The 14,019-nt window shown below is 48.3% G+C and overlaps 1 protein-coding gene and 1 pseudogene across 1 annotated transcript; one reads left to right on the top strand and one right to left on the bottom strand.

Annotated features, from left to right (window-relative positions):
- The first annotated feature begins 5,035 nt into the window (after positions 1 to 5,035).
- LOC136482035 (protein phosphatase 2C 53-like) lies at positions 5,036 to 6,766 on the top strand. The gene is made up of 2 exons (XM_066479288.1): positions 5,036 to 5,442; positions 5,563 to 6,766. Exons 1-2 carry the CDS (start codon positions 5,116 to 5,118, stop codon positions 5,743 to 5,745), a joined length of 510 nt encoding a protein of 169 aa, XP_066335385.1. The 5' UTR covers positions 5,036 to 5,115; the 3' UTR covers positions 5,746 to 6,766.
- A 3,698-nt stretch (positions 6,767 to 10,464) lies between these two features.
- LOC136480012 (glutathione S-transferase T3-like) lies at positions 10,465 to 13,279 on the bottom strand (annotated as a pseudogene).
- Positions 13,280 to 14,019: the final 740 nt, after the last annotated feature.

Below are 14,019 nucleotides of genomic sequence, written 5' to 3'. Positions count from 1 at the left end.
ACCACCACCTGCGCAATGTTGCGAAGCTAGCTGAGCTCTCCCTCGAGAGCGCATTGCTCCTCAAGGGACTGGGCTAGCGCCTCCGCGCTCTGACCGACCACCGCTTTGACCGTCTTGAGCTCTTGCTCTAGAGAGCCGATCTTTCCACCCAGTTCTGGAAACAGACGACAAATTCAGGAGAAAGGAAAAGAAAATTTCAAGAGATCAACCGAGGGTAGAACAGGTATGTACCAAGGCGGGCGCTCTTGAGAATGGAGAGCCCTACCTCTTGTCGGGTCACCCTCTCGAGTAGCCGAGTGTTTGACTCCTCTGCCCCAAACATCTGCCCCCAGAGCGCGATGACCTCTCGCTCGGCATCTGACCGGGCCTTTCGCTCTGCTTCCAGAGCCTCTAGGGACTTCTTGAGCGCCGCCTCGGTCTCCGCTAAGTGGGCCTTCACCGCGTCGAGTTTCTGCTCGGCAGCACTCGCCAGCTCGACCGCACGCAGCTCTATCGCCCATGCTCCCATCACCTCGACCGCCCAGTCTTAGGACTCACAGTGGGCGGACTCCAGCTCGTGCTTGAGCTCATTGACCCGCCGCAACGCCACCGCTTCTTGCTCCATCCGACCGTGCTTATCCCAAAAAAAAATGGGACTTGCGCATCGACATCATCTCCAGGTCCTGCGAGACAAGAAGCATGCGGCAGGGTGTGGCCCTGACTGATGGGACATGGCCTGCCCAACAGGACGTCGCCTAGCTAACGGGACGTGGCCTAGGCGAGGCCCACCACTACCATAATCCGGGCACGGGAAAAGAGGCGCAACCGCACTCAAACGACCCTCCGCCTTCCCAGGCAGGGTTTGGAGGGGCCCACCGATGGAATCTCCATCGAGGAGAGGCCAGCGGGTCACCCGAGTCGATCGGACGGCTCGGGCGGTTGCTGAGAGATAGGTAAGGAGCAGCGGGATGCCCCATGCAGGTTATGCCAACTCCGTCATGAACGATGGGCCCAGATTCCACTCGGACATATCCAATAGGAGCTCCCCGAACCCGTCCTTCGAGCCATCGAGGTAACTTTACTGACCCCCGTTTTACTTTTCCAGTACATAAGCATTCATTCTCATGCATACATTTATACATCCAAATCATTGCATATGCAATCATTCGATATGAGCGGCAACCGACCAGGGTTCGAAGGCCAGCCCGCGAAGGGCTCGAGGCCGTCTCGCGTCAAACAGAGCTAGGGGAGAAAATACAGATGAGTCCCAATGGCCCTCGCTGACTCGCTCAAGAGCGGATAGGGTCATCTCAACCTTCTTGTTCGATTCTAACCCCGAGCCGTTCCCATAGAATCTCCATCGAGGGGAGGCCATCGGGCCACCTGAGTCGCTCTCCGGAACGACTCAGGCATCTGCTGGGAGGCGGGTTAAGGAGAAGTGGAGTGCCACATCTATGCTGACCCTATCACGAACGACGGACCTGGATTCCACTCGGACATCCCCGTTAGCGAGCTCACCGAAGCCCGCCACTCGAGCCATCGAGGCAAGTGGCGTTAGCTCAACCCCTCTGGTTGTGGAAACCGTGGATGGGGTGACGCAGGAAATCATGCGACCAACCCTGATCGGCCCCTAGTGGCTCGGGGGCTCGAGCCGCCAGATCCTGACTCAGGAACCCTACCAACTGCACAGGATGCGGTCGGAACGGACGTGGGCGAACACCCCGACCAGAAGAGACACAAGAGTCCGCAGCCCTAAAAGAGAGTACCAAGGTGCTTAGCCTCTAACTGACTCCCCAGTCGGCCGTAGGCTCGAGGTCTACACCCACCGGGTGCGCTCGCCCGCACCCAGCCAAAAACGGATTACCAACGAGTCTCCTCCTCAGGGGCTGGGCGCCTATGTCTGCACGGCGCGCCTCCACGGCCTTTGCCAGTCCTCCACATGAAGGTTGTGCGCCTAAATCCTACTCGGTTACCCTACGCGGTACAACAAACCAAGGAGGAAAAACATCAAAGTTCCAATAACAGCCACCTCCATGGCACAATGGGCACATGAATTACAAAGGAAATACAAGCTTTTATTAAGCTAAAAACACAAGCCCCTGGCTTTTACAATATCACGCAAAGCGTGTGCGAACAGCCCCTTCACGGCTTCATAGAAGTCCCAAAGGGGCTCAGGGGTTCCTGTCGGGTTCATAAACCCGGGGTCCCCAATGGACCCGCTTCCCTACAAAACTCAGCCCAGTAGGCGGCGCAGCGACAGCACGTGCCTGGGCCAGCCCAGATACACAATGACAGGCCAAGACCAAAGTCCAGTCCCCGACTGGCACCTCCGGCTAGGAGATCTAATCGGAGGTGCGATGGGAAGGCCTGGCCGTGGTGGGACCACAGTCCGACTCCGACCCCCTTTCTCCGACCGAGAATACACCAGAACCTCTGCTCACTGCTCTTTCCTGACCGACACGATCGGGGCCGACTGGGAACGACCAACCGGGGGCGCCTGCTCGGTGTGGGCCCGGGGAGCAGGTGGAGCAGATATGGTAAGGCGCTCAAGTCAACCGCAATACCGAGGACCGTACCCTGCCATGCCCTGCGCACCTGTAGGACGGTGCCGTCGGGGCATGTCAGGCGAACACGGTAGAACCTGCCAGACGCGTCAGAGCATAAATAGTATTGTGGGCGCCGTCGTTTGTCGTACCAGGTAAACACGGTAGAGCCTGCCAGACGCGTATGAGCGTAAACAGTATTGTGGGCACCGTCGTTTGCCGTACTAGGCGAACACTGTGCAGCCTGCCAGATACAACAAAACATGAACAGTAAGGTGGCGATGGAGACCATCCCGTACCCGATGGCGTGGGCAACAAGACTAGGCAGCGCCCGTATGCACTCTCTCTTTCTCTCTGACTTATAAGGCCATCCCTTCAACTATAAAAAAGTATGCGCTCTCTCCTACCAGAGGGATCGAAGGATCGAAGACTCGAGGACTCGAGGACAACAGCTCTAGAGCTCGATAGCTACACAGTCTATACGTTCTCAACAGTTGATAAGCTCGGACACACAGAGCATACGCTCTAATACTTAGCGCACGTTTGAGCATCCGTCACTCTCTTCCACTCGGTTCAGAGTCCGACCAGGCCTCTAACACCCTCCTTCTCATTTCTTACTCGTTTGTAACCCCACAACAAACTTCGAGCACCTGGGCTCAGAAATAAAGTCACCGACCGACCTCAACTGGACGTAGGGCCTGTTGCCTGAACCAGTATAAATCCTATGTCGTTGAGTGCTTGGCCACGCCCGATCACAACGCACAGTAAAACTACAAATATTTACTTGTTGGCCAGATTTCGCACCGACAGTATGATTATACGATAAAAGTGCAGTTTTTATTTGTTTATATAAGTGACTTTGTTCCTGTATCTTGGAGAATCTTACCCACGTAAGCTGTAGTACATGGAGTATTAAGGGAAAATGGAAAAATGAAAACGAAGAGCCACATGGGAAAGAACTAGCATCATTACTAGATTATAAGCCATGGATGTAAGATATCGTCAGTATCGCACAGGTAAATCACAATTGGAATTTAAGAACTCATTAGCATTTTTTCTGTGGCCCAAGTGTTACCAGCTGAATATCAAAAAGGGAAAAGGAAAGAAGTGCCCATGGTCCATGGAGTGGAGCTAGAGATCATAAATAAACTATTATATTGGAGGCACAAACCACCATATAGTTTCATCTGCATGGATGTTCTTTGCCTTGCTGAGGACAAAAAAGTACATCTAGTGGGAAGGGAACATATGGACAATTCCTGCAGTAGACAACATAAGGAAACTTTAAATACAAACTATAGGACCATCTGTACGTCTATGGGAAGCGGTCCAGTGATATGGAAATGGAACCTGCTTAAATATATATCCTTGACCACTGTATTTTCAGTAAACACATGTCGTTAGGTTTATCTAATCAGCAATGAAGGATTATGTCATGAAATGTTGGCATAGGTACTAGCTAGTGCCCTGCTGCTCAACTGCTTCAACATTCAGAACCGTGACCTTCAACAAGCAGGCGTCCTGCTCTTGAAGCATGTCCGTGACCTTGGATTGCACAAATGCACAGAGTAGTTGTTCCATGGAGATGACGCACGTCCAGCGAAAGGCTCCGCTAAGGCACCTGTGGCTCAATGATGACTTTCGGCGTTGCAGCAAGATCATGCTCGTCCACCTCCTTCAGCTGGTAGATTGGCAGCATATGGAAAGTAGGGGAGGGGATTGGGACGACTGTGCTGCCATTGCTCTTCATCCTGCTCCAGCGCGTCATGGCGAGGCACGTTTGTTCATGTGAGCAGCTTGCCTTGGAGGCATTTCGTCAAACATGTACTGGGCGTCGTCCTGTGGCCAAATGACGTTTTGTGACGTGGCCAAATGACGTTTGAGTATCTCTGGTGCAAGACTCGTGTTTTAAAAGATGTGAACAAATTTGGTAAGTGTTCTCTTTTCATACTTTATGAAACAGTGCATTTAATTGTTCGCGGATGATATTAACACCTAATATGAGAGAACTAAATTAATTTTATATTGAAAATAAAAGTGGAATGGCCACATGGATCTTTTGTATTCTTTAAATTAGTTATCCCTTTCATGTGTTAAAATTTTGGGACGGACGGATTACACGTGAAGTACGTGTGAAGTGAAAGCTCCTTACCTGTAGCTGGCTGATACGCCTCCAAGTTTGGAAAGTGGCAGGGTTGAAGATGGACTCAGGGCAGCGAGCGTCTGGATCATCGGGAAAGTTTAGGAGGTGTCAGGTAGGGATATTACCTGGGTTGTTCGGACACTAATAAAAAATAAAGGGAAAATGGTGTTCTTGTCCTTGTCCAGTACTTCAATTGTGATTGTACTCCTGTTTTTTCAACTTTGTGTTTTTGCCCTTGTTATTTTGAACTGAACTCTCCGTCTACCCCTACTTTGAATGTCCGTCTGATCCCTAGTGAATAGATAAATTAAAAAAATTCTAAACCTAAAAAGAAAAGACCAAATGCCTACGCTGCCCTTATCCCTTCCAGCTGTTCCTCGACTCCTCCAAAACACATCGGAGGGAGCGGGCGGCGCGGGCGGTGCGGGCGTGTGGCGGCGCGGAGCGGGCATGCGGCGCGCGACTGCTGCTCCGGGGTGTGGGACCGGGAGCGGGCAGCGCCCATCGGGAGCGGGCGGCGGCGGCTCCCGGCGGCGGGTCTCCGGCGGCAGCGCCCTGACGCGCGGTTGGGCTACAGGGTGGGCGGGCGCGGCGGCCGCACGGCGGGGCTGCAAGGCGGCAGGCGGCGGCGTCCGTGTGCAGTGCGAGCGCGCGGCCTCCTCGCGAGCGGTGCTTGCGCTCGTCTGCTCATCGCACGTCATCGTTGCCAATTGCGGCGACTCGCGAGCGGTGCTCTGCCGGGGCAAGCAGCCCCTGGCGCTGTCCGTGGACCATAAAGTGAGCCATCATCTCTTCTTGGGTCAACTCTTCTACTTGTTTCACTCAATCTGTTGATTCTGTCTGGGTGCTAGCCTGATTGTATGATGTATTGCTCGTTTGCTGTTCTTGTTGTTACAGCCAAACAGGGAAGATGAGTATGCAAGGATTGAGGCCCAGGGAGGCAAGGTCATCAATTGGAATGGCTATCGAGTTCTCGGTGTTCTTGCCATGTCCCGGTGTCTTCATGTCATGAGAGCAACGTTGGCTTATGATGCCGTATACATCCTCACAGTTATTCCTGAAAAACTACAGACTAGTTAATCAGACTACTTACAACAAAGGGTACAATATGTAGCTATCACCACTTGGAATGTTGTTGACTGGTCCATTCTGTTCTTTGACAAATTATTGGCTATTTGATTTGTTGCAGTTTCGCTTTAGGGATATATATGCTTTAATTTCAGTAAAGTCAAAAGTTTGCTTGTCCGTTATGGAAACCTAATGAGTTCCGGTTTTAATTAGTGCTACTGGATGAAATGGTATGGACTTCTGTTGGATAACAAACAGTTGTGTGGTTTGGAATGTTTCGCTGACTATGCGGTGCAGACTGTAAGCCCCTGTGTTCATGTGTGGTTGGTTACTACAGAACAATTGGTAGCGCTTCCAGGCTTGTGAGGAAATTAGGCCATTGTGCGCATCTGTTGAGCTTCAACATTTCCTTTCACTTCACCCACAGGAGTCCACAAATTCAGTTAATCTTATTCATTACATGGACTGAGGACTGCACTGCTTGGCCCTATGTTCTATAATCATGGACTCCTTGCAGTCACAGGAGAGGGTCAGGCCCAATGATCTTTGTTTTACTTTTATTGAACCTTTAGAACCTCGTGTACTGTTTTGTTGCCTTTGTTTCAGTGTTCCAGTGTACCTCACTTAAACTTGACTACAACCAGATAGACATGTGGATGAAAAAGTGACCATCAACCAACTGCTCTTTTGACTGTTTATTTCTCCCAACATCAGATAGAGTGAGAGACAAATGATAACGGTGATGGTGAATGATGATATAATTTTGATTGATTGCCAGATGACGCCGGCGCTGCTGCAGTTGCTACCGCCGAAGAGCGAGGAGGAGCGAAGCTGCTCTGGTTTGTCGTCGTCGTCTGTGGTGTTCGACGCGGCGCCGCCCGTGGGCCTAGGGCTGGACCTCAACCTGGCGCTGCTGCCGCCGGCCGAGATGGTCATGTGAATGTGATTGCCGCCGTCTAGGAGACTCTAATCGATCACCTTCCGTGCTAGTGAATCATGCTTTGAAGCTGCATCCTGTGTTGTACAAGTGTGCTGCTGTCGTTTGTGCCCTACGTGACTTGTGTTTCATAAGCTGGATGGTTGTTTGCACATGCTTTTAGTATAGCACAAGGGGCAGCACAGGACCATTGGATGTCCTTTCACTTTCTGTGTTTCATTAGTCCTTTGTCTTGTTCAATTTTTGATGCTTTATCTCTGATATGATTAATCAATTGTCAGTGTACAATAAAAAAGTCTAATTTTAAATCAGGGTAAAATCACAATTAGCCATAACAAACAGGGGCAAAATCGCATGGGCATTTATGTCCTTTTGTACAAAGTTTAACACCGTTAGGGGTGGATGACGGAGCAGGGGCAAACTGGTGCTTCGTGAATGGCACAGTAGGGGTAAATTCACAAAGTCAAAAAAATAGGGGCAAAATCACAATTTCGATACAAAATAAGGGTACAAACGCAAGAGCCCCAAAAATAAATTACAGAATCAGTCAATAATCCGCGAGACGAATTTATTAAGTCTAATTAATCCGTCATTAGCACATCTTTACTATAGCACCACGTTGTCAAATCATGAACTAATTAGGCCTAAAAAAACTCGCCTCGCAAAACAGTCTCCATCTGTGCATTTAGTTTCGTAATTAATCTATATTTAATACTCTATGTAGACGTCCAAACATCCAATATGACAGGGGCTAAATTTTAGAAGTTGAAAATAAACACAAGCTCGAGAGCAAAAACAATTATTGCAGGAGATCTCTGTACATGATTTATATTAGCCAAGAAACAGACAATTATTACAATGAAAGCTGAGACCACCACCACACTTCAGAATAAGTTACCTAGTACACATGACACTTCTACTACTAGAGAATCACTTCAATAGTTTCTCGAAGAGGACAGACTCCTCCGGCTGGCTGCGACGCCATACCAGCTAAGCTACTACTAAAGGAGCGTTTGGTGCGGCTCCCACCGGCTCTGGCTCTCATACTGTAGCGCAACTGTAGAGCACAGGAGCCGGAGCCGAAGGAGAAAAAAACGAGCTTCTCTGACTCTGGCGTTGTCAGTGAGAGAGAAAAGAAGGAGAGAGAAAAACAACTCTGATGAACAGTATCGCTACCAGAGATAAACAGAGAAGAGTCAGAGGAGCCGGAGCCGGTCAGAGCATGGCCAAACGGGCTCTAAAACAGACTAATGAAATACGAACTCCCTCCCAACAATAGGTGTCAGAGAGACTTGCAGAGGACTCGACGCGGCAAGCAGCAATCGGAGAACACATTGCAGAGCTGATCCATCTTTCGGGACCAGGACCACACGCGCACCCACGCTATTTCTGCCAACGCGAGGAACTCCGCGCGTGGCACTCGCATCAAATCTCCCGCAGAATTCCACAGCAGAAACTTCCATCGCGGTTTGCCGCCTTGCCCCCGTCGTATTTGCTGCCGCCGCCTGATTATGAACATAAGGGCACGTATAACTCACAGACGGAAGGTCGTCTGCAACACCCTTGAATCTAGCAAACAGATAGCTAAAAAGACAGGTCATACAATAAAGAGTCTGTTGCACTGTATGCAAGCTGTTTAATGCTTTGCATATAGCTAGATCAACCGTGAACACTATTTTGTATACCATTGTGTTGCTATTTGATAGAAATGGATCAAAAATAAATTAGATGAACATGATTACAATATTTATTTTAAAACCATCAATATAAATTAATATAAGTCATATATTTTTTTTAAAAAAAATGGAACACTATGTGTCGGTACAGAAAGTGACCAACTAGTGAATATTTATAGTTTTGATGTACGTTGTGATCGGAGGTGGCCTAGCACTCAATGACACAGGATTTATACTGGTTCAGGCAACATGTCCTACGTTCGATTTGGGTCGGTCAGTGACCTTATTCCTGAGCCCAGGTGCTCGAAGTCTGTAGTGAGGTTACAAACGAGAAGGAGAAAGGTGGGGTGTATGAGAGGCCCGGTCGGGTCCGACCGGAAGGGCCGAGGGCGACCGAATCTCCGCTATGAGCTAGGTGTTCAAGCGTGTGCTTGAGGGGTTGTCAGCTATCGATCTAGTGAATTTCAACTTGAAGGAAGTTGACCCCTTTCGTTGGAGGGAGTGCATTCCCTTTTATAGATGGAAGGGGATGGCTTTACAGGTGAGAGGGAGAGAGTACGGATGTTTCTAAGCCTTGTTGCCCACGCCGATGAGGATAGTGATGATGGTAGGCGCCCACAATACTGTTGATATCACTGTAGAACGTCAGGTGCACATGGGAGGTTGCGTTGGCTTCTTCAGGAAGGGTGGATGTCGGTACCTGCAAAATACTGTTGGTATGTGAGGAGCCCTACCACGTGTACTAGGTATGGTGAATCCTGGCGCCCACAGTACTATCGATGCTCAGAGGCATGTGGGGGGGCTTTTTGCCATACGGGAGTCCAACGGCGCCTACAATACTGTAGACATAAATATCGACGCCTACAATACTGTTTGTGTCAGGATGGTTGTGGAGCACTGTTTCCGTAGGCGTACAGGGTATGGTCCCTGTTATCGTGGTTTGACTTATGTGCTGCCTTCTTTGTTCGTTCCTGGTCCCTTCCGAGCGGACGTCCCTGGTCGGATGGCTCTAGTCGGCCCTGGCCGCGCCAGTCGGAGAAGAGCGGTAAGCAGGCTTCCTACGGGGTCCCTGGTCGGAGACGAGAGGTCAAAGTAGGAAGCAGTGTTTTGGGCCAGTCCTTCCGATCGGTGAGACCGTCCGGAGGCGGCTGGTGTCCGAAGCGAGTGCTCCGGTCGAAGAGGTGGGCCGAAGAAGTTGACGAGTGGGCGTTTGTTCTTTCGGGCAGACCACTGTCCTTCCGGCTCGTCATGTTTTAGACTCTTGGGTCGGCCCATGAACTACATGCTATTTTTCTGGGCCGAGCCCTGGCGAAAGCCGGTCCCCGAGAGACCCCGGGTTTATGAACCCGACACTATGTAAGCCTGCACACTAGTTTCAGAAATCAACATGATAGCTCCATACGTCAACTTAGCTCCATACATCATGAGAGGAAACAAAATCATATGGCAACTCAGCTAATTTAAAAGAAAAAAATGATAGCATGCAACAGGTTGATATGATCTCAGTCCTTGTCCAATTCCACAAAAGTAGCTCGCAACACTAATAGAGCTTGGTAAAAATTAGTAACAGCAGCAACATACTTAGATTTTCAGGTAGAAGCGTTGGTCAACTATGAGGTTCATTCACAACAACAATAGCTAACCTCCTTCAAGAACTCATCAGTTTTATCAATACTCAATAGAATGAGCTAGCAGCATTCAGTTTTCTAAAAAAGGCCTGATCATGATTCTTCAGAACTGACAGTAGAAATGAATTAATAGCAGCAGCTAGCTCATTCACATTTAGATAGCACATTCACATTTAGATAGCACATTCACATTCAGATAGATAGCATATTCACATTGAAATGGCATGTTCACATTCAGATAGATAGCACATTCACAGCCACTTTCAGGATGACATGTTCACATTTAGATAGCACATTCAAATGACATGTTCACATTCACATTCACAGTCACTAGTAGATAGATAGCACATTCACATTCAGGTAAATAGTAGATAGCACTCAGATGACAGCATCAGGTAGATCACACCATGTCCTACAAAAATGAGAGGTTCAGGTTGCTCAAATTCTTCATGGCAGGTGTAGAGGTGTACAGGTTGCTCAAGTTACCTGTTCAGTCACTTTCAGGAAAAAGGGCCTTCCTAAGACACTTCATGGCAGCAACTCGCTCCGCCTTTTCCACATTGGACATTGAACTTGTATCCTTGTATCTTGTAAGATGAGGCTGTTATAAGCCTCCATCATCTTTGATTCTTTCTCAAGCATCTTTCCCTTTTTGGTCTCTTGTGCAGTAAGGTGGGCAAGTTTTGTGGTCTCAAGCTTCTCAAATGATAGCTTCTGCTGCAGTTCCAATATCTTCATACGGTTTGCATTTGTTTCCTCCTGGAATTTGCCTAATTTGTCTAGATCAATAGTAGATTCCTTTGAGTTACCATTATCTTCACTGCTGGAGCCTTTTGACTTGCCTTTTTAGCTGCCTTCTGACCCATTGGTCGATTTGGCATCTCTTCCAAACTTTCATCATTTTCCTGATCCCTTTCTTCTTCAAGGTGAAATGATTTCCTTTTACGTGCATTCCTCAGCTCTTCATTGTATGTTTTCCACTTTGACACTTCTCGACAAATTTTTCAAACCTCAATCCCAACAAAGGGTCCTAGTTTTGCATCTTTGTTGTCCTCCACATAGAACTTGTGGGCTGCATCAATCCACATTTGATCAGAATATCCACTTGTAAATACTCTGCGAGCCTTTACATAAGCACATTCAAAGAGGCCCGTCCACCTATTAATCTTGTGCCATCTATCCTTGCATTGCTTTAGATTTCTCTTTCGAAGTGGTGGGGTAGTCTTGTTGTAGGATTCAACAACCTCACCCCAATACTGGTTACCACCCTTATCGGCTCCACAGGTAGAGTCTGTTGAATGTTCTATCCAAGCGCTCATCAATCTAAGATCCTCTTCCTCTGTCCATAGGATCCTCTTCTTAGTCCTCACATTGTCATTGTCAAGTAATATTTCTACTTCAGGCTGTGAACTTGCATCATTGTTGGTGGACAGTGGTCTATTCAAAGGGCTGTTGTGAATAGGTGCACCGACCAAATGAAAGTTGTGTGGCTGATTTTCGAAGTAGCTCATGAAACCACCAGATGGACGTGGATCTTTGTCCCTGCAGGAAACAAACAATAACCACTATGGCTTTGAGTTGCAGAATATAGCACAGTACAAACATCTATCCAATATGTTGCAGAATATAGCACAATCATCTATCCAATATGTTGCAGAATATAGCGGAATCATCTATCCAAAAAGTTGCAGAATGTAGCACAATCATCTATCCAATATATGTTATTCTTCTACTGGATCTTAAACAATGATTGTAAATTGAAAAAAATCACAAACCAGGAGAAGAGGCATTACCATGATACAGGAGAAGAGGGATCACTGCCGGCCGCATCAAACCAGGCTTGAGACAGTGAATGAGGGAACGGAAATCCATCTATGCTGGGGAAGCCACCAATGCTGGATCCATCAATGGAGGATGGCACCATCGCCGCGCCCTTGCCGACACCACTGGTGGTTGGGCGGGTCCCTGCTGCTGCTGAGCTGCCGCCACATCCGAGAGAGCGGGCCATCAGCACCGAGCCACCACCACGACTGAGAGAGAGAGCCATCGACACCGAGAAGCCACCGCGACCGAGGGTATGGGCTGGGGCCGCCGCCATCGCATCCAACGCAGATACTTCAACTAAACAAAAGGGAACAGACTTCAATACAATAGAATGCTATCCAGAACATACTCAGATACTTGAATATAGTAGAATGCCGTCCAACAAGGTAGATCGGCTAGAAAATCGTTTGTTCAGGTTAAACATGCATCAGAAACCCATTAGATGGAATGTTTGTTCAGGTTAAACATGCATCAGACATTTTTTCATGAAAATCGTGTAAGAGCTCAGAAACCCATTAGATGGACGTGGGTCTTCATCGGCATCGGCTAGAAAAGAGCAAGCTAGTTGGCGAAAATTGTGTGGTTGATTACCAAAATACTATAACTCCCCAAACCTTGAAACTAATAATACAAGAGTGTTTTCTAGCAATGCATGAATAACCATCAAGACTAAGTATGCTACAGGGCATAGTTAATTTCATTACCAATGCATATATGAAGTCCAAATTACCCAAACATTACATTCAGGCTATTGATTTTGTAAATGCAGAGATTCAAATAAATGAGACCACCACACAACAAAGATTCAGATAAGTGAAACACTCGCTCCATCACACTGTAAATGAAACAAAATGAACACTGGGCAGCTATATAAAACTCTGAAATCTAAAATATGAACTATGAGCTGACACTAAAATTATTTGTGGAACTCTAAAAATATGAACTCTGGAATCTGAACTGTAAAATTTTTCATGTGAACTCTGAAATCTCAACTATGAGCTGACACTAAAATTATTTGTGGAACTCTGAAATCTGAACTCTAAAATTATTTATGTGAACTCTGAACTATGAGCTGACACTAATTTTTTTTTGTGAAACTCTGAAATCTGAACTATGAGCTGACACTAATCCAAATAGCATAAAAGATAGATATTACCATGATGGATCCCAACTTGCTGAACGCCCAAACGATGGAGAAATCGGATCAACGATGCCTAATTCCAACCAAGCAGTAGATGATGAAGGGGGAATGAAAACCCACCATCCAATGATGGAGCTGTCGCCGGGCCGAGGAAGGCAGCTCCGCCAGATCCATCAATGGAGGATGGATCCATCGCTGCGCTGTACCCGAGACCACCAAAGATAGGGCGGGACGCCGCTGCCGCCGACGCTGATCTGCTTCCACGACCTAGGGTTTGGCCCGTAGAATCCACGCCTGAGGCCGAGCCGCCACCATGACCGAGGTTGCGGGCCACCGCCATCGAGCCACTTCCATGACCGGATGTGTGCATTGGGGCCGTAGCCGTCACCGTAGCAGCAGCCGAGGCGCCCTTGCTCTTCTTACTTGCGCCAACTAGCTTGCTCTTCCTAGCCGATGCGCTCAACATAGCGGTCGCCGAAGGATGGCGGTGAACGGCGAGGAAGAAGAAAGGACCTGGCAATGCTTCACCTTCACTAGGTACATATGGAGAAGATTTGGGTGCGAGAGCACCTTCCCCCGTGCGCGCAAATCACACCTGCGCGCGCGAGCACCCGGGATCCGCGCAACGACGAGTCGAGGAGGTGGCCCGTACATCACTGCTGGAGCCATCTTTTTCTCCTCGGAGCACGGGACGTTCCTGTCGCCTCGCGAGGCGACGCCGGCTCCATCTCTACACTCTCACGAGGTGTTTTCTGTAAAAACTATGCCGAAGGGACGGGGTGAAGGGACCCGTTGTACATGCCCTAAATACAAGACCTATTTCATATTTAGGTAACGCTATAGGTAAATGTTTTAATATCTATTTTTTTGTCTTCTCCAACACCAAGACTTAAAAGAGAACCCTTTCTGCAAATGGGTCTCTAGAAGAGAGGATATTCATATTTAGGTCATACCTCTCCTGGCACCTAAAATGGGTCTCCTATATAGGTACTCTGTTAGAGACCGATACAATACTGTCAGAGACCCATTTTGCGTTTGGGTGCTCTTATGCGTCTCCTATTGGAGACAGTCTTACTCTAG

Source organism: Miscanthus floridulus, chromosome 9 (genome assembly GCF_019320115.1).
Source record: "Miscanthus floridulus cultivar M001 chromosome 9, ASM1932011v1, whole genome shotgun sequence".
NCBI lineage: Eukaryota > Viridiplantae > Streptophyta > Magnoliopsida > Poales > Poaceae > Miscanthus > Miscanthus floridulus.
The sequence above is the reverse complement of the archived record's forward strand: the minus strand, read 5'-3'. Positions and strand labels throughout refer to the sequence as shown.

What these genes read in the sequence shown, in the direction of transcription:
- LOC136482035 (XM_066479288.1), top strand. Translation starts at nt 5,116, where the DNA reads ATGCGGCGCGCGACTGCTGCTCCGGGGTGTGGGACCGGGAGCGGGCAG. An exon ending in CGCTGTCCGTGGACCATAAA is followed by an intron (nt 5,443 to 5,562) that starts GTGAGCCATCAT and finishes TTGTTGTTACAG; the next exon opens with CCAAACAGGGAAGATGAGTA.